Source organism: Fulmarus glacialis, unplaced genomic scaffold (genome assembly GCF_000690835.1).
Source record: "Fulmarus glacialis isolate BGI_N327 unplaced genomic scaffold, ASM69083v1 scaffold16521, whole genome shotgun sequence".
NCBI classification, from domain to species: domain Eukaryota; kingdom Metazoa; phylum Chordata; class Aves; order Procellariiformes; family Procellariidae; genus Fulmarus; species Fulmarus glacialis.
The window spans coordinates 21,105-47,950 of NW_009193562.1; the positions used below are offsets into that span (position 1 = coordinate 21,105).

Genomic DNA, 26,846 nt, shown 5'->3' on the forward strand with positions numbered 1-26,846 from the left:
TTAACATGTTTTGTTTTTCAAGGCATTTAGGATCTTTGAGTTCTTAGTCTTAAAACTCATGACAAAGCTGTTGGGAAAGACTTTGCCTCTACCGTCTTCTTCTACCTGGCCCATGATGACGTAGTTTAAACCTACAAAGGAGAGCATGATATTACAAGACAGAAATCCAGGATGCGATTTGGTAAGTATAGTTCTTTATCTGTGGTCTCTATTCATTTGCACTCTGTTACCAATGCCTTTTCCTTCCTACCTAAAGCATATACTTCCTTACCCATCTTTGCCATGCTTGTTATGCCATAAAGTACAGTTATGTAAAAATCAAGTAGATAAATAGCTAAGTGTCTACTACATCATTAAACATACAGGAGATATTAATTAAATGTAGACTGTCAAATGAGTCTGACAGACGTTAGAAATGTAGTATAAACACTGGATAACTTAGCTACTAACAACCAAAGTGGAATATGTCTCATTTGTTTTGGATATCTTCTCATTTGCTCAGCTTCTAGAATAAAGCACTTAAGGGATAATGCACTTAAGTCTTTTCATTCCTTTTTCCTCCCCCAAAGGCATAAACATTTTCTAGATATATAGAGAGGCAGTCAGGCAAGCAAGGTGGGCTTAATGTGTGATAAGCCCTGGCTTTCAAGAAATAGAATGGATTTGCATATTTTTATGGCTTAGAAAGGTTAGGGGTTTGCAAGGCCTTAGGCTGGAAGGAGTGGTGTTATAGGGGTACAAGCAGAAAAGTTTAGATATTAAGTAATGGCTATTAAATAATTCATGGAGATTTAGGAAGAGACACAGAAGTGTGTGGTTTGCCTAAAAGGAGACAATTTGTTCCACCAAGGATATTATTGTGTCTCCCAGACAAGTATCTAGTTTCCAGAGAACTAAAGGTAAAAGTAAAACCTAGTTTCTGACAAGGATTTTTCACTTTGGTACTACCCACTTTGAATTAATATGCTTAAATACCAGTAGTATCCTGAATGTTATCATGGGGTTTTTTTATGCTTATTAAATTATTTTGACTGTTTCCTGCTCTGGTTCCATTTATGTTCTCCTGTTCTACCTGTTTACTCAGGAGGCAGAGCTGAAAACTGTTTTATATTTTACTTAGTTACTTCAATGAAACATAGTCTCAGTATTTCTGACACCACCGTATAGGGACCCCTTGTTACATTTAACTGGAAATTATGTTGGTTGATCTACTCTGAATAATACTGTTTAAGATAACTATAGAAATACTGGCTGTTTGCAGATATAGAGTGGGCTTAATACTATTAGTATGTCTACAGTAAAGATGTAAATATATACGGGAGAGAAGCAACAGGGAAAGGCTGATTTTTGTCATTTGCTGTGACATACTGCTTTTCTAGGTTTAGCATGCTGTTGGTTTTCCCTTCTAAATAACTGTATGAAAACTAGCTCCAAAATACATACATGTAAAAACAAAATCTAACTGAGCTTTATTTGAAAGAATCAAATCAGATTTTACTTTATATCACGTGGGTTTACAAAAAAAAAAATTTTTTTTCGAACTCCTTTGAGCTAAGTGAGCCTAATCCTTTAAAAATAAAACTTAAAAATGGAATATAAACCTGGATAACTAGTTATTTTTATCTTAAATTTTTTATAATATTAGTTGCTGATTATAGAAACAATTATTGTAATTTTACTGATTTTTGTGGTCATATTTCAAATAGCAGTTTTTAAAACTGTTGTCTTTTTATAAACACAGAAAGCAGTTATTTTTTTGTACTTACCTCTTCTGATGAGAGGACACTGCTTACATACAACAATAATCTTGGCACTCATACTCTTGCCAGCTTGTTGAATTGCTAAATTTCCCTCCTTATATACATTAATGATTGATATTGTTGCATGCAGACTGCCAGCCCGCGTTATTGCTGTGATTACAGTTCCAGTTATTACTAGAAGAAAAGACATTTGATACATTTTTATTATTTTTTAGACATAAATGTTGAGGCATCCTAAAAACTGAGTAAGTGTATTAGTCCATAATAAGGAAACACTACTGGAAACAGTTACTATAAATGTGGGTATCACTTGTAATAGATAACTCACTACTGACAAATTTTGGTGGCACCAAATATAAAACTCTTCTTAGAATCTATCAGGCTCTTGCAAGCCCAGTTCTAGGTTTTGATAATTTCAATTAAACAGTACAATTTGATACTACTTTTAATGACTAATTTTAAAACGGTGGAGAAGTTGAATTGAAAACTTTCCCGCCAAAAGCTGAATTCCCAGCTGTCTGACACTCTCCAATGAGTAGCAGGGAATAGTTAATGCCCTCGGAGCTAGATTTTGATCTGTCTGAGGCCTGATACTGGTACAAATTTGCCAATTTCAGCTAAATTTAGACAACAGATTAGACAATCATATCTCCCAAAGACCTCTTAGTATGAAAAGAAAGATACCGGTTTTTTCCTAGGATGACTAGATTAATTTGTAGGCCATCTTTATTTATCAAAAGGGAATGGTAAATGGTATTAGCAATTTTTTTTCTTCTCAGATGACCTTTTGTAAATAAGCTATTCTATCCTAGGATCAATTAGATCTTCAGTTATGAACTACGTACAGTTGGATTTATTTTACAAATCTGTATAATCCACATTTTGGGTTAGGCATTTGTAAATTTGCATATTATCTTCCTTTAATTCAGAGCTTTTAATTAAATGGGAATGTTCAAGTTCAATCAAAAGAGAACTGTGGATGTTAAAATCCTGGGCATTGCAGTTATATTTCTAGAAACAATAAAAATGAAATGCATGATAAAAGAGAAATAGCTCTTATTTTCTAAATTCATAAAGTCAGCAAATAAACTTGGAATAAATCGTATTCTACAAACAGCACACTTTCTGTTCTTAGCTTAGGATACATTTGCATTCACAATGCATATAAAATATTTTTACTCTTACTCGTGCCATGGAAAAGACTGAAAAATTTCAACTATTTCACAAAAGGTGAGAGTGAATGTGATTTATTACCCTGATGCTAGAGGAAAAAGAACAAGTTTTATATAGTGTCATTTGCCATCAACCACAAGAGCTGAGGTATGGTCAATAAGAGGACACCTATACTGTTTGCAAATTAAAACCAGCTGGTGGTCAAGAGTGGTAAAGGGTCATGCTGCAGTGTCTCCATTCTACTTTAGGATACAGCCACAGCCCTCAACTGTTTTCCTAGCAAAATGATGCAAAGCTGTCCCCATTTTCCTGAAACAGCAGATTTCCTCAGATCTCTTGGGATTAGCTATAAAGTTAGAGAGAGTTACATATGAACAAACAAACAAAAAAGGGCGGGGGGGGGAAATTGTCGCATCAAATTTTTAGGCATGTTATAGGGGATTAAAAAAAAGCTTCCAGTATTAATATGGGAAAATACTCTGAGACATAACTGAATAAATCAGCAGTGACAATGCCATCCAAATATACAGCAGACATCATTTTTCCTGAGTGATTTGTATCTGTGTACAGAAAGCAGTGCTTGTAAACTTCCATGCCTCCTAACTTCTTTTAAAACTATTTTGGAAGTCTATAAACTGAATTGTGGAATAGTCAGCAGGTACAGCATAAAATATGTATTGGCTGGTTACAGACAAATGAGATGACAATACAGTAATTGAATCAATACTTTCCTGTAGGAGGTTGTCTTACATTGTCATTTGCTTTTCAGATTGAGAAAGTATGTTTGTTTGAGACGTATGTGCAGTGCCTATTTCGGAATATGTCCAAGAATGTATTGAGTGAAACACAGATACTAATAGCAGATACACACATAAGATGGTGTAAAAATATAGCCTATATATTAATGATAACTCAGAACGACATCTGGTAAAATTCCTATGAGTCTAAAAACACAGTGGCAAGTGAATAATTAAAAAGAGACAAACTTTGCTTCCTTACCAAAGTTGCTTGAACAATAATTGCTTTCGAGAGTCCCGCTCCTCTTACACTTTTGCTGGCACGGGGAAACTGAAGGTTTCACAACTTTTTGAAGAGCAAAAAGTAAATTGAAATTGAAATGAGGTATTTTATACAAATGCAAAGCAGTATGTTTGAAAAAAAAAGAAGAAAGATGAATAATCCTGATATATACATTAACTAGACCTGGTATTGCAAGGGATGAACACCACCATAACAATATTCCTTTTCTCTGCCATTACCTCCAATCATCATCTTTTCACATGTGTTTCAGCTATGTGTCTGTTTTAGTGACCTTATAGAATGGGATGTTACAGAAAATTTACATTTGATTACAGTGTGATCTTAAATATGTAACTTATTCAGTGTTGTTGCCTGTTGCCATACAGCCGTAATAGTACACTTAGTGTCGTAACATTATATTAGAGTAACACTTCAGAGGGTGGGGGTGGCCTTTTATCTGAAATTACTGGATTGTGATGGAAGAGATCAAAGTTCAAATTCCTGACTCTTTTTCCTAAATTTTTCACATAGCTTCATGACGTGTAGTACTGTATAATTTTTACTGATGACATTTTGAAACACAACATAATGTTTGAAGTATCTGTTTAATATTAGGGGTTGACATTTCCTTTCTGAAACGGAATGCTTTGTTTATAAACAAGTGAATACACTTTGTATTTTTTTTCCTCCTTGGGTGGATGTTAATGGTCTCTGTACTTTAGTCAGCTAACCCTTTCTACAGAACATGTTGGGATGCAGTATTTTTAAGGCTTTTATGTCCTTTTCAAATTTATTTGGAATTGGCTAATGACATTGTAATTATTGGAAACATGGAGCTGAGACAGACAGATTAAAAAAACTCAAACCCCTACATAACCCTAATTTCCAAGAAAAGCTAAATTAGTTATGAAGAATATCTTTGCATTTTTTTACTTTCTTTAGAATGGACCATTTTGCAGAAGTTTTATTCAGCCTATACTTTCTGAAAAAGAACTTCTGACTAATTTTCCAATCAGTAATTTATACTTGTACTTCTCTTTTAATTGAATGAATGGATTCTTTTTATAATTTTCCAAGTTTCTGACATTCAGCTGAATGGCATTGAAATTACTTTGTCTTCAGTGTTATGCCCATGACTGTTAGGAGATCTGCATACTCACTGTTTCCAAATCTAAATTTTAAAAACTGGACCCCATGTTCTTCATTGATTTGGGGTTGTTTGTTCTTTTTTTTTTTTTTCCCCCTCAGTCTTCACATGATTGGTATTCAGTGTGACTCTAGAAAATTAAATGCCTTACACAAGGAAAAGCATTCTGAAGGGCAAGTTACTATGTCTATGGAGGCATATCTAGTCATATTCTACATGATGTAGCCTCAGTCCTACAGTCAGATCCACACGGTCCTGCGAGTGAAACTCCCACTGCTATCACTTCCACTGCCTTGATGTGTCTTCATAGTTCTTTCATACCGGTATGTATTTCTATTTTTAATTATACACTGAGTTGCTTTTTATAAAGTGACTTCTGTGTAGAATACAATGTAGAAATAATACACTATATTCAGCTCCTAGAACTTGAAACTAAATGATAATTTTCCAAATTATTATTTCAAATTACAGTTAGTGCTTGGCAAAGTGCCATGGCATTTAATTAGTTTTCCTGTCTCCCAGCGTCAGTTGCTAGGTCAGGCAAGTACCTCCTATCTCAATGCTACATGCAGCACAACAAAACCTAAGAATTTAATGTTCCTTGAGTCTTTCAATTCAGTGTCCGTAGCAGGAAGATAAGAAATGTAGCAGGCAGATGAGTCTCAGATGCGTGCCAGTATGGTAGCTGCCAAAAATTTATTGAGGTGCTCTGATTTTTGTAAATTTAAAACTGGGATTATGCATTACAAAATATTCTTGTTTGGTCCTCTCAGGGTTTTTTTTGTGCTAACACTTCAAGTTTTACTTTTGAGTTTAGTAAATTTTGGTTGGTGACTAACTTCGTTATGATTTGTCAGTAGAGGCTGCCTATTGTTTGTACAGACAAGTGAGGTATTTTAGCAAAATATGAATTGGTGAAGAACTGAATTAAAAGTTTTGCTGCCTACCATTTTACATGTAGCCATATTGACAAACAAATGCATGACTTGATCCAATGAAATAAAATGAATTACTTAACCATATGTATTGGATTCATCTTCATTACTTTTATTAATGTATTGTATAGCATTTATTTATTTCTTCAAGTACTAATATTTTTATGTAAGATGGACACTGAGGTAATTCTTGAAAGTGCCTACTGAAGTCAAATATTTTATTAATGCCTGGAGTTCTGTGCAAGTTTGAACAGGTCTGATTAGCAAGATAATACACAAAGTCTGTTTGAACTGGACACTTCTGAATGCAAATGATTGATCAGAAATTTAACTAAACTGTAGAGGTTTGGTGTGCTTTGGTTTGTTTTTAAGATCAGAAATGCCTACACTATGCATAATTGATCAGACATTGAAAGGACTCTTATTTCTGTCTGCCTGACAAGTCCTTTTGAACATCGTCCCTCTGTTGTCCTCTCTCAGACAACTTTGCATGGGTTTTATTTTCTAACACTGATGTTGTCATAAAAGTTGATTTGGAATTAATTAGTAAAGTACACCTCTTTTGCATGTGCGCACACAAACAGCTCACAGAGCAAAACTCAATGGCAAAACCCTGAACACAAACGCAGTGTGAGATATCTGACAGCCTGGATTCATTGAGACCAAGTGTTTGAACTAACAACTTTGTTAAGAAGTGCTTTATAGTGAAGAAGACCTGAATTATTTATTATTAGAGTAACAGTCACATCAGAATGATTTACAGGTCATTATGACTTCATTTTTATAATGTTTATTTTCATCTACTTTAAATACCTTTCATTATCAGTATTTAAGCACCACGGCTTATTGGTTTCCTGCATTGCTGTCCTGACTTTTGATGCGTTTTAAGTACAAATCAGATTGTGTTGGAAAAACATCATAACTAATTTGGTTTTCTGCTATAACTATATCTTAAATCTCTCACATTCAGGTTATAGAAATTGTAAGAATTTATCCCTTCAGTATCTCAGTAATGAGGTAGTTTTGGCAATACCTTCAGAGGAATCCTCTTCTGATCTTTCATACATGCTGTCTAGTCTTAAATATAAAAGGAAACTTATTTTTACTGTGACATATTTCTTTATAAGTTCCAATCTCTGATTTTTTTTTTAAATAAAAATAATTCTAGGAGATTGTCCTGTTGACAGGATGTCGACAGAATCTGAAGAGGGCTCAGGTGGCTTCCATAACAATTTTGCTTGATCTTAATAACTATATGAAGAAAAATATGGTCAGATTTTTACATATTAACTTGTATAGAAGAAAGAGTTCCTTTAAATAAAACTATTTCCTAAAATATTTCTTCTTATACAAAAGAATTTTGTTCATCCATTCTTCTATGGAATTTGCTAGTTAATTGTCAAAAATTGAGAAGAGATGGGAAAATTCTCTCAGTTGGGACGAGTTACACTAAACTCCCACCTGGATAGATTTCCCTTTAATAATATTAAGTAGATTCTACCTTGAGTATATTAAGATACTCCCTTGAGTATATTAATTTTAATTCATTCTCTCAACACTTGAAATACTAACAAACCATAAAACTGTAATTTTTAATATACTTTCTGTGACATTTTTCCATAACCCTCTCCTTGTCCTGGAATAATTTATTTTTCTAAGAAATAAAGTAAAGCCAGTAAAACTTACTTGAGGTAGCAGAGATTGTTGTGGTAGTAGGCGGAACCGTAGTTGTGGGTAACTTTTTTGGCCTGAATTTATAATGGCCAATAAAACCATCAGCTGTTAAGCTTAAATCAGACAAAAACTGAATAAGCAACTCATTTCTCTCAGACAGAATAGGCCTGAAATAGAAAAACAAAATAAAATATTTCCATTGTTTTAAATGTCAAAGACAAAAAGCATTAATAGCATTCTTACAAAAAAAGAGAGCGCGCTTCACTTTAATTATTGGTCTGAATGCAGCATCTGCCCCCAGACTAATACTAAAATACATGTTTCTTTGCTGGCATGTCAGACACTGGTGTTACGAGTATGAAACTCATTCTGATGAATCATCTAAACCTCTGATTTCTGAAGGTTATGTCAATATGAGTATCTTCAAATTCTTCTGCCTGACTTCATTGCAGACTTCACTTCCACGGAATGGAAGGGACTAGATTAACATAGCGGGAAAATACATTGAAGAAAATTCTCAGTTTGTAGCGGAGGTAAGTAAATGGGTTTTTTTATTTATTTGTGTAATGAATGTATTATGCATTTGGAAGGCCTTAAGAAAATGAATTCAGTGTTGGATTCTGTAATTCTTTGACAAAAACACTAAAAATAAAATGTTTGGGGTTATTATTTCTGTGGGCTCAGTTTTTGTCAATGATTGGATATTCATTACCAAGGCCTTGAAGAGCTAACGGAGTTATTTTCTTAGGATTTGAAATGTCATGAACAAGCACTGTTCACTGTGTTAGTTTTCAGTTCATAAACTGCATAGTACCTTCTGTGCCACTAACTGCCTTTGGATGTAGATGTAGTGCAATGAGATTTCATTCAAGACTACTGTTAGAGAAAATCATACGGAATGCAAGTCTAGCCAAAGCAGCACTTCTCTCATTCTTTTGAGCTTTCCACAGACCTTGTCTCAATATTCATTAATAATTCGTAACACAAATTTTTCAAGCAAAAACATAGTTTTGGGAAAGAGGAAGAAAAATAAATATAGGGGCAAAAGGATCTTGGTGAGGAGAAAGGAAAATAGAAAGTGGTTTTAAGATGTAGTTTTACTAAAATGATTGTGTTGTTTTTCCCAGCAAGTCTGACAGAGTTCATGAGTAGGAGTTCTTCAAAACACTTAATCAGGCCTTTGAAGTAAAAACTTGTGATCATCTCCCAGTTTTTTGGCAGGTGCTTCAGAAATCAGTTTACTCTGATGGGTGAGTCTGACATAACCAAAAGTAAGTGCCTGGTTATCTGGAATTCTATAGATTTACAGATACCACGGTAGTTGCACAGATTACGCTTTTCTTGCTGCAGTAATGACACAGGCTGTGGACATAGGAGGGCACTGATTATCAGCTGCCTGAGAGCTTTGTTCTGCTTCCTGAACACCAGGACTACAACACCAAATCTGAAAAATCCGACCTAGTCTGTGTATCCTGCCTTTTTAAAAAAGGGGTTTTGTCTGAGAGGCAGGGGTTTTTTTGAGTAATTACTTCTCCTAATAAATTGTGATTATTATGTATACCATTCATTTATGTATCATAGTAATTCTATTTAGGAATCAGGTATGTGTTTACACTGTATGCTTGCTGGTCTGCAGTTGGATCTGATTTCATCTCTGCAACCACCAAATGAGTTCAAGGTATCCACTTTACTCATACTTCTGATGTATACTGTTTCTGTTACAGAATGCCACGTTACATTATCTGTGTCTGCTGGTTAATGAGTTCCACCTTGCATAATTACTGTGTCAGACATGCAACTAATACTCTTTATAGAAAGCTTGCTTCACAATTCAGTTTACACACCATGATTTCTGGTTCTTTTACAACACTGGTCTTGTCCTCACTGTTTTTCTGAACCCAGCTGATAAATTGTGATGAGAATTCTGCAGAGCTAGTGGAAAATCCCCAAGAACCATACTTTCCCCCTTTCACTGGATATAGAAGCTGCCTATATACAACTTTGCAAGGGAAAGTGACTGTGTTCAAGCTCTGTATTGGATCTCTGGTTAGGAAGCAATGCTATCCTAAAATCGGCTTTCAGGACACTTCTAATGTTCTGTAACAGGAAATCTTACCTCTAAGCTATGTGGCTTGGGTCTGAGCCCAGTATTCTGCCCTTATTTGCCTGTTGCACAAAGTCCATACTAAAATGTCTATATTTTGAAGCCCACTAGGGTTTGGCAGACCAATTTACAGCTTTGACATACTGTGGGGATAGATGCAGAGCCACAGTTGAGAGGTGGTTTAGGAAGCTACTCCTGGTTGCCTCTCAGGGGCTAACTGGCACTTCTTCCTTTTGCACTGCCCTGTCAGCCAAAACCAGATCCTGACAGTGCAAAACATACTTGCACAGCTGGGCTAGGTTTTAACTGGAAAGAGGCAGCTAAGTCCCAGGGACTGGAGGCCACCAGCCTTATCTGTAAGGGGTGGTGTTCACTGCTGCCTTCTGAGAACCAAGGGAAGGGCAAGATCTTGTGGAGTTCAGTTCTTACCTCAGTTGGAAATGTCACAGCTTACATATAGAGTGAGTCAAACTAGACTCTAATCATGCTTCTGGCTTAAACTCTGTTCAACTAGGAAGCAAGTCCATTTGCTCCAGTGCTTTGGATCCAGCTTGCGCACAACAAAACACCCATGGCAGGAACTGAAGGTATTTGTACAGAACATCACTAGTTAAGTGCTTCTAATATGAGATTCTGTTAGGTTTTGGGGTTTTTTACAGTAGCTTGAAGGTAAATACCTTACTGTTCTGCAGTAACAGTTGAGTTGTAAGGGATGGATCTGCAAAGTCACAAGGAGGTTCTCATGCTGTGCTCATCAATGGAATACCTGTCTACCTGGTGATAAAGTATTAAGTAATGTAACTAACGTCTGTCATCTGCTGGTTGCTTTTTTTATTCCGTCTAAAGATAAAGGAGTGTTTGAAAGAGAATTCCTTTTGGGAGGGTGTTTTTACTTCAGATAATGGTGATTTGTTATCTAATATATACAGATGCTTACAACATTCAAGTCAAAGGAATATATCACCCATTTGGAGACCCATTCAGTCCATCTGCAGTCACTCCAAGTGCCATTGCACTGCAAGGCAACAATTCATCTTAGTTTCCAGGTAAAGCTCTAAGCTATAAAGCTTATGAAGTCACTTTGCTATGAATACATATGTGAGGCAAAAATGGAAAAATTCTGAATGTCATTTGGCAAAGAGGTGGAAGTGAATGTCCAAGATTTCTAACCCACCTCCTTGCCTTGAGGACTCAATAATAACTCTCCCTCCATCTCACAGCCTTTGGATTGGAGGCAATATGGAAAGATAGTTTACTTTTGCTAGTGAAGTTTTTCCTGAAAACAAGGAAGTGATTATGTATGTAACTACAGCTAGAATTTAGCCTCTTGCATCATTTTAGTGGCCTGAATTACCTAGCACTAAAAGAACAATCTTACCCATAAGACTCTCTATTATCAGTATCTTTTTACAGAGCAGCTTTTTTAACTTTACTACAAGAAGGGGGCCTGAAAATAAATTAATGTACAAATGTCTTTACATAGAAAGTTTCAAATTGGAAAAAAAAAAAGAAAGAAAGAAAAAAGAAAAAAGAAAAGTGTAACTCAAGACCAAAAACCTAAGGTGGCTGAAGGAAACTGAAGTTAATATATTTCAGGTGCAGCCCTATCCTTAATTAAATTCTTGCGGAATTTCTAATAGATGTCCATAGGCATAAGCTTACTCTATTTCTAGCACTGTCATGCTATTGCATAGCTGCTGCATGGAGAAGAAAAATCTTTAAAAACACTCTTTAAAAAGAGTCCTACAGAATGTCTGCCTCCCCTCTCATCTCCTGAGGATATACTACATAACCTTAAAAAACCCAACCAAACAAAAAACACCAAAAAAACTCTCAGTAAATCTCAGTCTAGCAAGCTATGCTTAGAAAGACTGAGGCATGCACCTCCTCCCCCTGTACCACAGTTAGCTGCTCTTGGGAATCAAACTAGCTGCCACTTCCGAGATGTAAGTCTAGTCACGCACCTCCATGTATTTTTTTTTTTTTTAATAGCTTGTATTTCTTGAAACAAAATGCATCGTCTTCTAAAGCTACTCAGCTTTAAGAAGCTTGACGGAAGAGGAACAATGGGAAAGAAGAGCTAGCCTCACCCAAAAAATTTTACACTTTTTTTGGGAATAATTACGATCCACTATTGCTAGACCTGATTATATAGTTACAGTGCCATTGGCTGGGTTTGGGGTGGTTTTGGGGGATGGGAGGCTTGGAGAGATGGGTTGTTTTTTGGGGGATAGGTGAGTTACGGTTTGGGGGAGGGGGTGTTGAGGAGGGCAGCAATTTGATAGCAAAGCTGGTGAAAGCCTGCTGTGCTACCCAGCATGCTCAGGAAAGCAGTCTGTGCCATGAGAGAATGTGCCTTGGCATAGATGGAAGAGATGATAAGCAGCGATGCAAGGAGCAGCCAGGGAACCAGCAGAAGGGAAGTGGCTGAGGGGGAAATGAGTCAGATAAAGTGAGTAATGAGCCAAGGGGCTAGAGAGTTCAGCTGGATCCTTTTACTTCAGTATCTATAATCAAAACATACATATTATGTGATGTTAGTGTTCAGCTACCATTAATATTGGTATTATACCAATATCAATAGCATTAGCGTTAGTATTGGTGTTATTAGACAGTGCTCTAATGAGGCTTGAGGGACAGGACAGAACATGAGTTGGAGCCAGGGCTAGTCATGGAGAGAGAGAGAAAAGGGAAAACCTAGGGAGAGACAAGATACTAATCAACTCCTACATGTTCAACTGGAGGTAGAAAATGTCATATTTAATTTTAAAAAGAATAACAATCTTTCAGAAGCCTAGTACAGAACTGTTAGCAAAATGACACATAGTGGTAGTGAAGTTCATAATTCAAGAAAGTTACTTACGCCGGTGGACTGTCTCCGCAGTACTTCCCAATTCTTTTAGCATCATTGATTTCCCCACCATTAAACACTGCGACATAGTCATATCTGCAGTAGTTGTCCCTCTCCACATCAAACTTCTCGAACTTTAACTCTATTAGCTGCAGGGAAAGTGTAAATAACTCCATTAAGGTTTTGATAGGCAGAATTTATTAGTGCTTCTTATAGTAAATTACCTCTTCATATGAAGTACTAATTGATTTTTCTTTTCAGTCCTTAATCCACTTAATTGTAGAGAAAAGTATTTTAATCCACGTGACTTCTCTCCAACAAATAGTTCAACATATGACTCTAATATTCTATAAAACATTTTGTTTTCAAATACATGCAAGTAACTTCTGATAAAGTTATTTTTATGAGTGAATGCAAACAGGATAGTAGGTGTTAGGTGTTACTTTTAAAATAACTGTAACAATTCTAAACCACAGAAAAGGGGCTTTTAGTGTCATCGTATCATTCAAGATATGCTAAGGAAAAAGCAAGGGCAAAGTTGGTAAGAGCCATTGCACTGACTTCCTTAAGAGCAGGGTTTTAATCACTGTGGTTGCCAATGCTGTGTTTGCTTGATGCAGAAATAAAAAGGTCAGAAACATAAATATTGATAGGAAGAAAATTAGTAAATATTAAGACTAAAACTAAGAGGAAGTAAGTAGTTAAAGGAATTGTGTTTCCATACACGATTTCCATAAATGTTGGGGCTTTACAAGTCATAAGTGAGAACTAGTATAACTCTAGTATTTCCAGTACTGATGCGATTATCTCCAATATGATTTGTATTTATGGACTTTTCTGCTTAAGAAAGAAAAACAATGGACAAGAAAACAGAAGTGGAATTTACTACTCCAAAATGAAGTCCTGCAGTATGATTCTGTCATTTGTGTGTAGCAAGAAAGGAAAACACGACATAACTGCACTATTGAAACAGAGGTAATATATGCATTTAGGTTGCTTCTTTATATGAAGCACAACAGTATTTAAATCACCTTCCCATAAATAGCACCAATGAGGCTTGAATGACAACACTGAATTGTGTTGTTTGTAGATATGCAGGATTTCTCTTTAAAGGTCTGTCTCAAACAAAGATGATATTAAATCTTTTAAGACTGTACAAAGAAAAATGAGTAATTTGTACATTGCATACACTTTATTTGATTTACTGACGTAGCAAAAGTGATCTTGTTCTACATTCATAGTAATGATAGTCTGTTATCACCTGATGTCTTAGTTTTGCCTGGATATGCTTTTGCAATATTCAGATGCATAAGGCATCATTTTGTTTCCCATAAAGTATGAGTAACCTAGGGGGACTTGGTTTCAGAGATGAGTTAATAGGCTTGTTTCAAAAACTTTGTTGTCATGATGAAAAAATGCACTTTAAGTGGAAGTACCCATCTGAATAATATGCTTGTGATCAAAAAAGATGGTGTAGAAAGAAGTAATGCAACTTGGAGCAGAAATGCTAAATTTTTCCATATGCAGGCAAAACAGCAGGCCATAATATCTACTTTACTATTGTTCATGAGTGCACTTTGCACTAATAAAGAAGTATTTCATGATAGAATAGAAGCTCTTCACCATCACGAGAAGCTCCTCCATGTTCTGTAATAAATGAAGTAATTACTGGTTTGTATTAGAAGCAAAAGACTGCCTTGTTTTATTGCTCATATGCTTGTGAAAGGGAAGTACAGACAACGGCACCTAAACTTTGGCAAATGGAAGAATGAACGGCTTTTCATCTGCACTTGGAGAGAGATGCTTATTCACTACTTCCTTAAAAATGGCTTTTGTCACTGTCAAAATTCTGCCTCATTTGCATGAAAACAACCACTATTGCAGTATATGAAAAATACATATTTGGAAACTTGTAGATTTATGGAACAGGATCTTCAAAAGGCACAGGATATAATGCCCTTACTTTTATGCTTCTATAGCCTTTCTTAAATCTTCTCTACAAGCTTAGGAAAAGTTTTTAGGCTTATCTAGAGATATTTGGAAAGAACCAAAGTAATCTGCAGTTTACAGATAAGGTTTTAAAAATCACTGCCTATCTGTAGGATTGTTAAATGACCTGTATCTAGCAAGCAAGGAATGTGGATTAAAGAGGAGTACAGGGAAGACTAAGCTGACATACTGCTTCAGTTCAAGGGAGAAAATATCTTGGTAAATGGAAAAGTATGAAAGATCTAAAGAATATATTTTTCTGGGGCAGCTTTTTTTATTTGGAGGATTATGGTCATGAGCAGAAGATTAAGAGGAAAGTTGTGTTTACATGTAGAAGAATTTAAAAAGCTGGACGTGGTAAGAAAAGCAACCTACCAAACATGCTTGGATGACCAAAACATACAACCATTGTAGAATTCTTGCCAAGGTACAGAGCAGATGGCTCGGCAACAACCAGAAAATGTGAAGCTAGGATTGAGATTAGCCCTATAGCGTAGGGAGCACACTTGTGTTTGCCATGTGTGGCAAATGGTGGCAAATGAGCCCTCTTGGTCTGCCATCACATCTCTTCAGGTCTTAATGAAGTGGTAACACATGCTCTGATGGCATCTGGCTAACTAAGGAAGCATGTTATGAGATGGAGCCTTCAAAATATGAAATAAAACAAGCTTTATGAAATGTACACTGAAAATCCCTGTGCAGGACACATTCGAATATATTCCCTGTACTGTAAGCAGAATAAAATAATTTCTGCTTTTAATAAATTAAATCAGCTTTGCCTGGATACCTCAATAACAAACTGCAGCAACACCGAAAATGCTGCAAATGTTGTTAGACTTAAACCTAGCATTGGTCATCATGATGTTTAGTCCTGAAATGATCACCTGTCCTAACTTAATTTGCATGATGTTTTGTTAATTAACAAAATTTTTTTAAAAAAATCTGTTTTAAAAGCCTTACCAGTCACTCAGATGCTTTAAAAAGTTTAATTTAGGGGAAAGTGTCAATGCACAGAAGAGGAAATACAGTGTTGAGAAAGCACAGGAGTTACTGGAGTGAACCAGGTAATAGATGACAGGAAGGCGGGTATCGCTGGAGCGTAGGTGTGCCTGCACTCCTTGCACGTACCCAACTTTAGATTTCAGCCAGATAGCATTTTTATTGTTTCAGTGCAATGCAGGCAGCGTGTTGTGTGAGCAGACTGTTGATGAGGGGTTAGTCCTTACAGGCAGTGGAAGCTGGGCCGTGCCGGCGGGGCAATGGCAGTGCCTTACCTGGTTCTTCGGGGCGACGATGTGCCAGGAGCAGGTGACTCCCGCTGGGTAGTCTCGCTCCGGCCAGTTGGGTGTTTGGAAGGACCCCGACGGCTTCTCCAGTCGTCCCCCACAGTACTGATCCCCTGCAAGTACAGCGCACCATGCTGACCAAAGCGCAACAGGGATGCAGGTAACCCATGTAAAGCACTTGTTTTACTGCAGGGCCTCGGTGAGGGAGACACAGCCGGTCCCAGCCGGTTCTGGCCACCTCTGCCATGGCCCCACCACAGGACGCAGCTGAGCCCTTCAGCTCAACTGGTGGCACCTCTGGGAAAATGCATTTAATAAAGGGCAGAAAATGCCAGTTGTAGATGAAGAGGGGGGTAAAAACAAGAGAGAGAAGAATTCATGCAAACACCAGGGTCGGAGGAGGAGGAGCTGCAGGTGCTGGAGCAGCCATCCCCGCACCCCGTGGGGAGCTGTGCCGGGGCTGACGGGCATTCCCAAAGGAACTGCAGCCTGTGGAAAGGCCACGCAGAGAGAGTTTTTTTTCCTCCATATCGCCTCCTCCCAGTCCCAAATTACAAAGTTACATCATGTATGTAATTGTTATTTATAATATGATTATAAACCTTCTTTATTAAATTAACTCTATCATGTCACAGTCGTTTAATATATCTTTCAAGAAGTTATCAATACAGGGATACAACTGGAAGGACTAATAAATCACCTGCACTGCGTCTGCGCAACAACCTGACTGTCTGGTATCATGCTAATAGCAAAAGCCTTGAAAAAGAGTCACTCAGCAGGGCGACACCACCTCCCTGTAACCTCCCAGCTTCTCGCAGTTCATGGTCTTCCCAAGCACAAGGCGATGCCTTTATGTTTAATAATACCTAAGAAATTCTTTTTTCATATGTTTTTCTAATTGTTTTTAAACCAGTATAGAAATTGACAATCCACAATGTCCCCTGGCACAGCACTCCATCACTTAACAGCTCACTGAGAAAAATCACCCTCTCCGTTCCTTTGCAGCCACTTGCTCATCTGGTTTTTGTGTTAGAAGAGACAGTAACTGTGGTCCCTGTTCACTTTCTCCATACCAGTCATGACTTCAGAGCCCTCTCCTACACTCCCCTTGACCTTCTCTTTTCCAGTGTGAAGAGGTCCATGCTGTGCAGCTGGTCTTTGTGTAGAAGATGTTCCTTAACTCTATCATACTTCTTGTCTCTGATTGCTTCTGATAGTTTTATTATATCCTGTTCTGAGATGGGAACATCAGAATGGCACACAGTATTCAAGACGTAGATGCCTTTTGGATTGTTGTTTGGTCTTTATTCCCTTTTCAAAAAATTGTTAAGTTCCTGTTTCTTTTTTGATACCTATTGAGCACTGGATTGATGCTCAACTATTGTTTTCATAAATTATCTATTTTAAACCTAAGATCTCATTCCTAAGCGGTAATAGTCAATTCAGAGCCCATTGTACTGTACCTAAAGTTAGGGTGTTTTCCCCTTATTTGCAACATTAATCTATATTGAATTTCATCTGCCATTTTATTGACTAGCCATTACCATATGGGTACTAGGTGCAGTTCTTCCGCAACTCTTAAATAGTTAGCCTTCCTCTTTACTACTTTGATTAACTGCGATGGTTAAACAGTTATACTTTGCTATGTGCTAAGCAAGATAATTAATTATACTTTGAATAGCACAATCCCCAATATCTCTGGCATCACATCTTTTTAAGCATTAATGTGGTTCTCCATAGAGTTGTACAGTTGTATTTGTCTTCAGCACATATGTAATTGTTAATTACCTCTTTCATGTGGTTCTGCTGCAGAAAACTTCGCAATGAATCCACTTCCAGCAGTATTAGCATCTGAAGTCATCTGCACCAACATTTTATTGCTGTTGGATACAAGGGCACCTGGTTTCACAGTACCACAGAACCTGCCGATGCGTTGTCCATTGGCATGGCCATTGTATATATCCACAAAATCATATCGGCACAAGTTGTCACTTTCCAGGTCTAAATATCTAAAAGAAAGAACCACCACTTTTCCTTCTGGGACCTGCAGAGAGAGGGAGATGTATCTTGAAGTGTGACTGACACCACGTATCTGTCTGATCCCATTATTTGCATGAATATTTTCATATCCTTCACTTCTCGCCAGGTAAGCTGTTTTTGTCAACTATACTCCAGGCAGAGTGGTTTTTAAAATCATATTGGACCAATCATAAAAACAAAGCTCTGGCCATCTCTGTTGCCGTAATCTTCTTCCTGATCCACAGTATTATCTAGCCAGGCTCATATAGTTGATTATATGCCATCACCGCCCGGTTCAGCTTGGCACGTTTCTCTTATTTTCTGCTGAAAGGATGCAATCAGCCATGCAGCTCCCTGTCACCAAGTAAGGTGAAGAGGATGAGATTAATACGGTTTTAAAAGAAAATACGGAACAAGCAATTTAGTTTTGAGCAAATGAAGTGGCCTCTCTTATCTTGCTGATTTGTGTCATAAAGTTTCATAGTTTGAAGAATTTTTTTATTTACTGACACACGACTTACATTTATAAATAAAATTTGAAACTTTATGGCTAATGCTGTACAACCCTAATATTTAGTTATTTGACTTGAAGGCTGCAGTGAAAGAATTATATTTGGAAAGAATATGTAAAACTATAAACAGAGAGTTCAAAAGAACCATTAGTTGGTGTCCTCGATACAGAAGAGAGTTTTGTTTTCTGAAACGTCTGAGGAAACATAAGATAAGGCAAATATTCTTATGTGTCTGCATCTGTGGACATTGTGAAAGAGGCAAGAGTACTGAGAAGGGTGTAAATTAAGAGAGCATAATAGTTTACAAGGAGGAGAACATTTCCTGGGATGGAGTTGCAAGCTTTTAAGAGAATAAGCAGCATACTGAGAAGTGAAAACTATTCTAACAGAGCACTCAATGCTATGCAGCAGGACAGGAAGAAGGGAAATGGTATTTTAAAGTATAGAGGGACCCTAGATAGGCAGGGTGTAATTATCTGCATTCAATTCATAGCCCGGTAGAGTGGTTACCTATTAAAATAATTGCAGCTGTTCTATTTTACTGAGACGCAGCTATTATTTTCTGCTTTAAATATATAACACACACTTAATATGTCTGCAGTAAGTCCATATTTATGCCACTTTATTTAAGAGTTCATGAATTTTTTCCCTCCTTGACAGTGACTCATTTTAAAACACCAGTTTGAGATAAACTATAACTAAACTGTTCCTGTATGAAATTATCAAACAGTGTTTTAATGTTGTGAGTTTCAACAGTTAAAAATGCCTTGTCAGGTATAGCTGGAAGTGCTATAGATGGAAGTGACCACTTAACCCACAGAAGATACTAATACAAGCAGCAGCTCTAGATGTAGTGAAAAATGTGCTGTAGATATGTTAAGGTTACTCATTCATGCGGCTGCTTTTATGTCCAGTGCTGATACCGATCCTGCAGCAGTACAGACTTCTGCATGAGCTGTTTTCAACTGCCTGAGGCCCACGTACACATTGGCTGACCAGCCCTGCTGTAGTTCCTGTTGCTGGTTTCAGAGTATTTTCCTTTAAGTTCAATGTTCTCTCAAAAATGCATTCAGTTCCCCTGTGCTGACATAAATCACTACTACTACTACTACTACATCAAAACCACAAAACTCATCTGATCTTACCCAGAAATTCCAAAGCACAATGACTATGTTTTAGAAAACTTAAAAGCCAGATGTTAGGTTTAAAACTCACACTACTGAAGTAAGCAAGCCCTATAGCTGGTATCAGAAAATAACCCACATGTATATTTAGTCAGCATAAGGCCAATACAGACACACGGTCATGTTGTAAGATATTCTGTGAAAGTAATATGAGTCCTTGAATCACTGCTCTCGTAACTAATTCTCTTACTATTGCATTCACTTGTCTTCCGGTCTGAATCACTAAGAAGCATTAAGACATGGTCTTTTTAACAGAAAAAGAGCTAAAAGGAATTTCGTATTCCTGTCAGAAGACCTGAGTGTTATTTATGGTTTTACTACAAACTCTATGTGACCAGACAAATCAGTTCAAAAATGCTGGCTGTAAAGTTAGTCAGATAAAGTCAGATTTAGGCAGTTAAATTTAAGCAGCCTTTTTTCCAGAAGTAGGTGTGTAAAATAACATACGCTCTTTTGGGGTGGAACACTCATTATTTGTAAGTTTGTACAACTGGGACAACAGGATCTAAATGAGGTGACCTTTAAAGATTATCATGTTTTAAACCAGACTAAGTTGTTATGCCTACAGTTAAGATTGTGCAACATTTTCTGCTACAGTGTCTTCCAGCTTTGCTACAACTTACCCATCTGTAAGAAGTTTCCCCTTTTCCTTCCACTGTTTCTGAAAGTTGAGCAGAAGTTGCTCTATCATATTAGATTAAATAGTTTTGTCAGTGTTTATGAGATTTTTCCCTACTTTCTCAGCTTGAATTGCTTCTTTGAAGACACCTACTCCCTCCCAGACTTTGAAGAAGGAAGTTGAAATCTGAGAGGTGGCTGGTTCTGGGGTAAGAAAAGGTCTTTTTGCTGTCCTTGTAGAAATGCATTCAGATTTAGCCAAGTGGTTATCCCTCAGTAATGCTGATGGGTGCTCATTGACAGCTTTGTTCCACAAGCATATTGAGCCAGCGACGCTCTGCTCACGCCAGCCTCAAGGCACTCAGTCCTACTCCCGGGTATTCTGCTCCTCATGCTGCCCCAAGTGGGGCACGGGGAACCAGGACGTGGGACTGACCTGTGCTCAAGAGGAAGAGGATGCTGGCAAAGCAGCCAAACTCTGAACTGCCAGCCAACCATTCACTCAAGTCTTGGGTTTTCTGTTTCACGGTATAAGTAATTCTGTGCAGCGTTGTATGCTTCCTTCTCCTCTCTCCACCACTGACTATGTTATACTATACTACATTACATTATTAATTATATTTTATTATAGTTTTTAATCTCTCTAGCTTCTATTTGTTCAGTCTACTTGATCTCGGTCAAGACTGTTCCCCACAGATGTACTGAGTTTCTAAGTTTTGTTTCATGACAGTTTGTAAGAAAATGTGTAGGAAAAACTCAGCCACATGGTCATGAATGTTTAAGAAGGAGCCTACTCCAGATTTTAGTTGTCGGAATAATCCTTGCTCACATTTAACTGAATTTGGGGAGATAAGTCATTTACAGAAATGTGTAAACTGGGGCCCTTAATCACAGTCACTACTTACTGCCATTACTTTATAAAGGAATGTCATTGCTTATTAAAATAGTACTTGTCATTATTCACAAAAATAACAAATTTGTTTCAGCATGTTAAATCAATTAAAAGTTTGTGGTCTCATCAGATGACATTGAAGAGTGCAGAGGATGGTGATTCCACATTCTGGCAGCAGCCGCTCCAGTTTGCAGCTACTCCCAAGGAATCCCACCCTAAATACAGGCGTCTTTGCAAAACAATATTTTTCTTTCATTTCTACCATTTCCCTTTTTTAAATGTTGAAAACTAATGTGCTAAAATCTGCCAATGTTTATCCTAGGACATTTAAAATATTGCTCCATGAGAAACACAGGGGAGAAAGCAAAGGCCAGCATGACTCAGTATTGTTTACTTTGAGCCATGTCTGATGCAGTAGGATGATGGGATACCTCAGAGGAAGAATTGGAAGGAATTGCAGCTCTTAAGAATAAAATTAAAAAAAAAAAAAAAAAAAGAGAGAGAGGAGTCGAAGGAAGAATATGTGGTATTTTCCCTTCAGGGTGTGCCTTATTTTTCTGTTTTATCCATCCAGCTGGTATCTTTCAACGACAGATGCACTTTAGCTTCTACCTCTCCTTGTCACACTGAGGGTGACTGACCCATGCTTGCCTTCTGCTTCCCTTCTTATTTTAACTCTATGAACTTCTTTAGGATCAGAAATCATGACTCTAAACTCATATGACTTACTCCTATTGAAGGCTAAAGGAAAATAGCACTCCCTGAATTTTTAGGGGGAGTTTTTCTAGAGCATAATTCCCTAAAATCATCCGTGTAGATTATTAACCTCTTCAAAAGAGCATGATTATTTTATATATACAACCCACCACAAAATAAGGTCCCTAGATTTTTTTTTTGTTATTGTTCATCAGGTATTTCATATAATGTTAATCAAAGTTCACTTACATTTAAAGTAGTTAAGCTGTTTCTCTGTTGTTGTTCTGACTGAACACAAGGCCTCTTCACCATTGTACCTCTCTCAGTTTCTGGGGAGGATTCCCAAACTGTCATTCTTTTCAAAATTACTTGGTTTAGATTATTTGCTTCGAAAATAATCTTTTGGTAGGGGAAAAAACCTTAAATACCGACTTTCTGAGAAAAATGTTTTGCCTAATTTTTAAACCTGTATTGTATATGGGTTTAATATATTTTGGTATGTATTTAATACCAAAATGCTGATTGTATGTTTTGCCACAGCAGTCCTAGGTAGACTTGAAAAATGCATCAGCTACCTGCAAGCCAAACATATTATTTCTCTCTATTGAGAATGAATGTGAAAGTTATTTGGATTTACCTCCTGGGAAGAACCACAATTCCTGCCCAGTCACTTGTTCCCTAGCTCCGTCCTCTCCAGACACAAAGGAACAATTTTTTTAAAAATTCGTATTAGCTTGTTCTCCCTGACAAAGACACTAGATTCTGTTCAGCTATTTCTTTTCTGGCAATACAACCATGCGTAAAGATCTGTTCTCTACTGGAAAGGCAGTTTCACAATGATACGGGAAAATGAATCCTTAAAACGTAGAGAAAAAGGTTTAAAATATTTCACTCCCCCAGGTCAGATTCCCAACTCCCCTGATAAGTAAATTTTTCAAACCTTGCTTATTGTCAGCAAACCTGCTGGAGCACAGCTCCTGAACCTATAAAAATATAACCTTACATAACTCTGACAGTCTTCAGTATTATTGTTGCACATAAAGTTGTTAGAGTTTTATGGGAACTACACAGTCTGCCAGAAAAACACAGGACAGCAGTCCAGATTCTTGGACTATGTGACACATTTATGTGAGGTGATGGCCAAGAAGGATTACAGAGTATTAAAAGTAAATGTATATGACATATTTTAGATAAAACTATATACATTACTGTAGGAAGGGAAATAGCTGTACAAATGCCTTCTTAGCAAAGCCAGCTAAAAGCTGCTGTGTAGTCTGCCAAGGTTGTAATATAACCACAAGCATGTGCTGAACACTTCTTAGAGCTCTTAGAATAGAGAAGCTGTTTTCTTTAGCCAGCTGAAAAAGTCCCAGTCTCTTGAAATAACAAAACCATAATTGAGTTAGAGAGACTCTTCTAGCTTTAGCAAACCAGTTGGAAAGATTTCAGCTGATACCTGAATGCTACATTGCTTTATCTGTATTACCCATAACATTTTCTAAACCTATTTTCTTTTAAAGAAGGAATTAGCTGTCACTCTGCCTGCCTGTGGATTTCTTCTATAGATGATGAGATCCTGTAGTTGAGAAAACAACAGCTTCATGCTTCTCATGACGCAGACGCAAAGTGAATCAATATCTCTTCCAGTCTTGCAGACCTGTCGGATCCTGCATTAGGCAGAGTGTTTTCAGGAAGGTGTTCACAGCCCTTGGCTAAAATGGACAGGCAAAAAGTCTTAGTCACCTTCTAAGATCAAATGCTAAATGAGGAAGCCTAACAGTAACTACAGCATATTTCTTCATGGCAGTGTAAATGGCTTTCTTGGGTGCTATTGCAAGCTACTCTGAGCCTCAGCACTATCTAGTGAAAGGATTTTGCTGTTTAAATTCAGGCTAACCAGACCCTTGAGTGTACCACTTTCCCTCAGTTTGGTAAGTCATCCTCTATTTAAAGAGGGTGAGGCTTAGTCTTGCAAGTTTTGTAGTCCTTGCCTTCCCTACATCCTTCCTGTGCATCCAAAAGACAGGGTGTTCTACATGGTGATGGTGAAAAAAATCAGCTTGGCTTAGTGAACAATATTGTCTAATAGGGGTTAAATGAGATGGGGGTACAAGAAAGCCTTGGACTACTACAGTTGTGCAGCCCTTTTCTGGCTTTGGGCAAGCTACAGAGAATAGGCATGCAGCAGTCGAAGAGCAGGAGTAAATGCCAGCACAGCAGAAAAGTGGGAGTCAGTATGATCATGAAATGCCAGAAGCCACCGAGTTCCTCCCGTGGTCAATAAAGCCTGAGTGCAGACACAGCTCTGCTACAGCTTTGTGGTAAAGTTTCTCACAATGTCCAGGCTAACCTGGATGCTCGTATCTTATTGGCAACAGCCACATTAAGTCTGCAATGAAACCACTCTGTATGGACTTTTTAAATACAATCAATTGTTCTCTTCTTCCTCTACCCCCAATATATGATGAAGGGCAGATCCATGGGATGCTTCAGTAAATGCTTCTTCAGTGCTGCCTCCATTTGTAATCTGAATTTTTTAATGGTAAAAACTTTATGCTGTTATAATCAAAATTATTATTTCCCTCCAGATTCACTTTTGAACTTTTGAAGATCTAATACTGAGTTATATTGGTAAACTAACTTTGGATTTTTTTTCCCTTTTATTTAAGGCATGTGTGTATGATTCCAAATGCAATTTGCGTCTGCTCCTCAGATTGTAAAGTGGGCCATGCTAATTTCTGTAATCTCAGCCCCTCAACAGCAGAAAGCGAGTTTGTTTATGAGCATACACTGTATTTTACATCATACTCTTCTGGATAAAGTCAGTCACAGATTAAAGGTAACCTCTAACTTGGCTCTAATAATAATGCAACATAAAGGTGTAGAAAGCAACTGTTGCAGCTTTACTGGTATCCTTCAGATAAAATGATTAAAATTACATCACTCGTTTGGTACGAGAGTCGTTTTAACCGAGCACTGTAAACAGATCAATGTCTCCTGCTTTGCGTCAGCATCTCTATAGTAGCAGGAGACAATTATCATGTGACATCCTATTTACTGCCAGCACCTAACCTGTAAAGCAGTCTTTGAACTGAAGTTGTCTTTAGTGATCCCATCAACACACAATTTATTTTTTTTATGCTTTCTTATACTTCTTTTTTTCTGTAAAGCCCATATTCTAGGCCTGAATGTCACAGGAGTTCTTAGTGAACTGTGCCTAAAAAATAGAGAGGAAATTTGGTGGGCAATTTTGGAGGGCTTAATTTGTGCAGATGTGAGGAAATCCCTGTCTCTGAGTCTGTGGATAAGGACACATCCAGCACTGGAGTGTTTAGTCCTAGTTGTTTAATGGTATTTGCTGTCCATGGATACAATGTCTCTGCCCTACAGTCTCATTTCAGCATCAAAATATCAATCGTATCACATGCTTTCGCATGGTCATTTATAAATGTAACAACACTTTGCTATTGCTTTGTCATCTTGCTGTATGACATACTCCAGATGTCCTGGCTGGCAGAACATTGTTATTAGAACACTACAAGCAAACCTGCCTGAATTTTTTGGTTTTCTTTCAAACTTTTGCTATGTCATCTTGCCAACGAAATTTGCTTTTCATTATCTACACCTCAAAGCTTTAATCCATTTGATCTAACTAACTATTGCTTTCTGCAGGGACTGGAAGAGTAGATGTTTGCTTTCAAGTGGGTTAATTTAAAACAATTAGAGGTGTATCTATGGAAGTCAATGAAAATTTGCTTCTAACATTAGGCAAGGTCAGTTCTATTTCAGCCACTATTACCATATTGCAGCAACCCAAAAAAGCTCCAGATAGTTGAGCTGCTCTGAGTTACTGAGTTCATTATTGCACATAAGTTATCCCATATAAAACACTGACATTAACAACAAATAGCTCTCCATTGTCTTCAGCACTGATTTTGTGACATTAAAAATTCTTACTGTGATTTTCCAAGTACATTTGCTGTTTGGAGGGTAGACTCCAGGAAATCCTTCACTCCCAATAAACCCTGACTCTCCAGATACAATTCCTCCACATGTAAATGTAGGCCTGAGAATAATAGGAAAAATAGTGCTTAATTTTAAAATATATTTCATTTATTCTTTGTATAATAGTAAAGAGGCATTCTTGCTGTCTTATACTTAAAAACATACCTTAAATGCCTAAAAACATTGCTAACTTTAAACGTACGTTTCATCACTTACATAATTTCACTGTTGACATAGAATGTGCAACTTAACACGCAAACTTAGGTGTAGAGAAAATTAACTACTTGGACCATAATTCTGGGTTTACACAGACTGTTATTCTTCCCTCCTTTTTTAATTCATAAGATGTAAGGTGTGATGGTGTGATACATCACTACACATTGCTATTATAATGAAAAAATAACTATTAAAAAGTCATTAGTAATGACTTTTTATGGTATATATAATAGCAGTTTAAGTAGCACAGTAATAAAAATAACTTCTAATTCTGTTCTATTCCACCCTGAAATGCTTTGAATGTAGATATTTCAATCAAGTAAGTCACTTTGGAAGTTTTCTATACCACAGGAACACAATCCACCATGTGCACCAAGTCCTGCTACTCCAGCCTGGTGATGAACGGCACGTCCTCATTTTGCCGGTGTGAGGACGTTCAGGGTGCCCGCCCCTGCCCCGGCCCGGGGCCGCGCTGCGGGGACACGCGAGGAGCCCTGAAAAACCCCTGCGCGGAACCACAGCGTTACTGCTGAGGACACGAGGGTGAGCGAACGCCCTGCTGAGCTTTAGATGTTGGGATATTGTATCATATCACATTATAATGTTATGTTACATATTATATGGGGCTGCTCTCGCAGTGGCCTGTTTCCGTGGAAAAAGCCCCTCTCCGTGCCCTCCCTTGATGCAGTAACGGGCAATAAAACACCCGGGGAGGTGTCCGCGCACCCCATGGACGCGCGGTGGGCACCGCTCCTGCGGAGGGTG

At 37.5% G+C, this 26,846-nt stretch overlaps 1 protein-coding gene across 1 annotated transcript; it reads right to left on the reverse strand.

The window, feature by feature from the left end:
• On the reverse strand, window positions 1–26,498 carry PCOLCE2 (procollagen C-endopeptidase enhancer 2). Its single transcript, XM_009587494.1, has 9 exons — window positions 26,428–26,498; window positions 25,818–25,926; window positions 17,728–17,983; window positions 15,928–16,052; window positions 12,677–12,813; window positions 7,722–7,876; window positions 3,933–4,016; window positions 1,767–1,934; window positions 1–131 (listed from the first exon to the last, which is right to left on the reverse strand). The coding sequence occupies exons 1-9, from the start codon at window positions 26,496–26,498 to the stop codon at window positions 1–3; spliced, it is 1,236 nt and encodes a 411-aa protein (XP_009585789.1).
• Window positions 26,499–26,846: the final 348 nt, after the last annotated feature.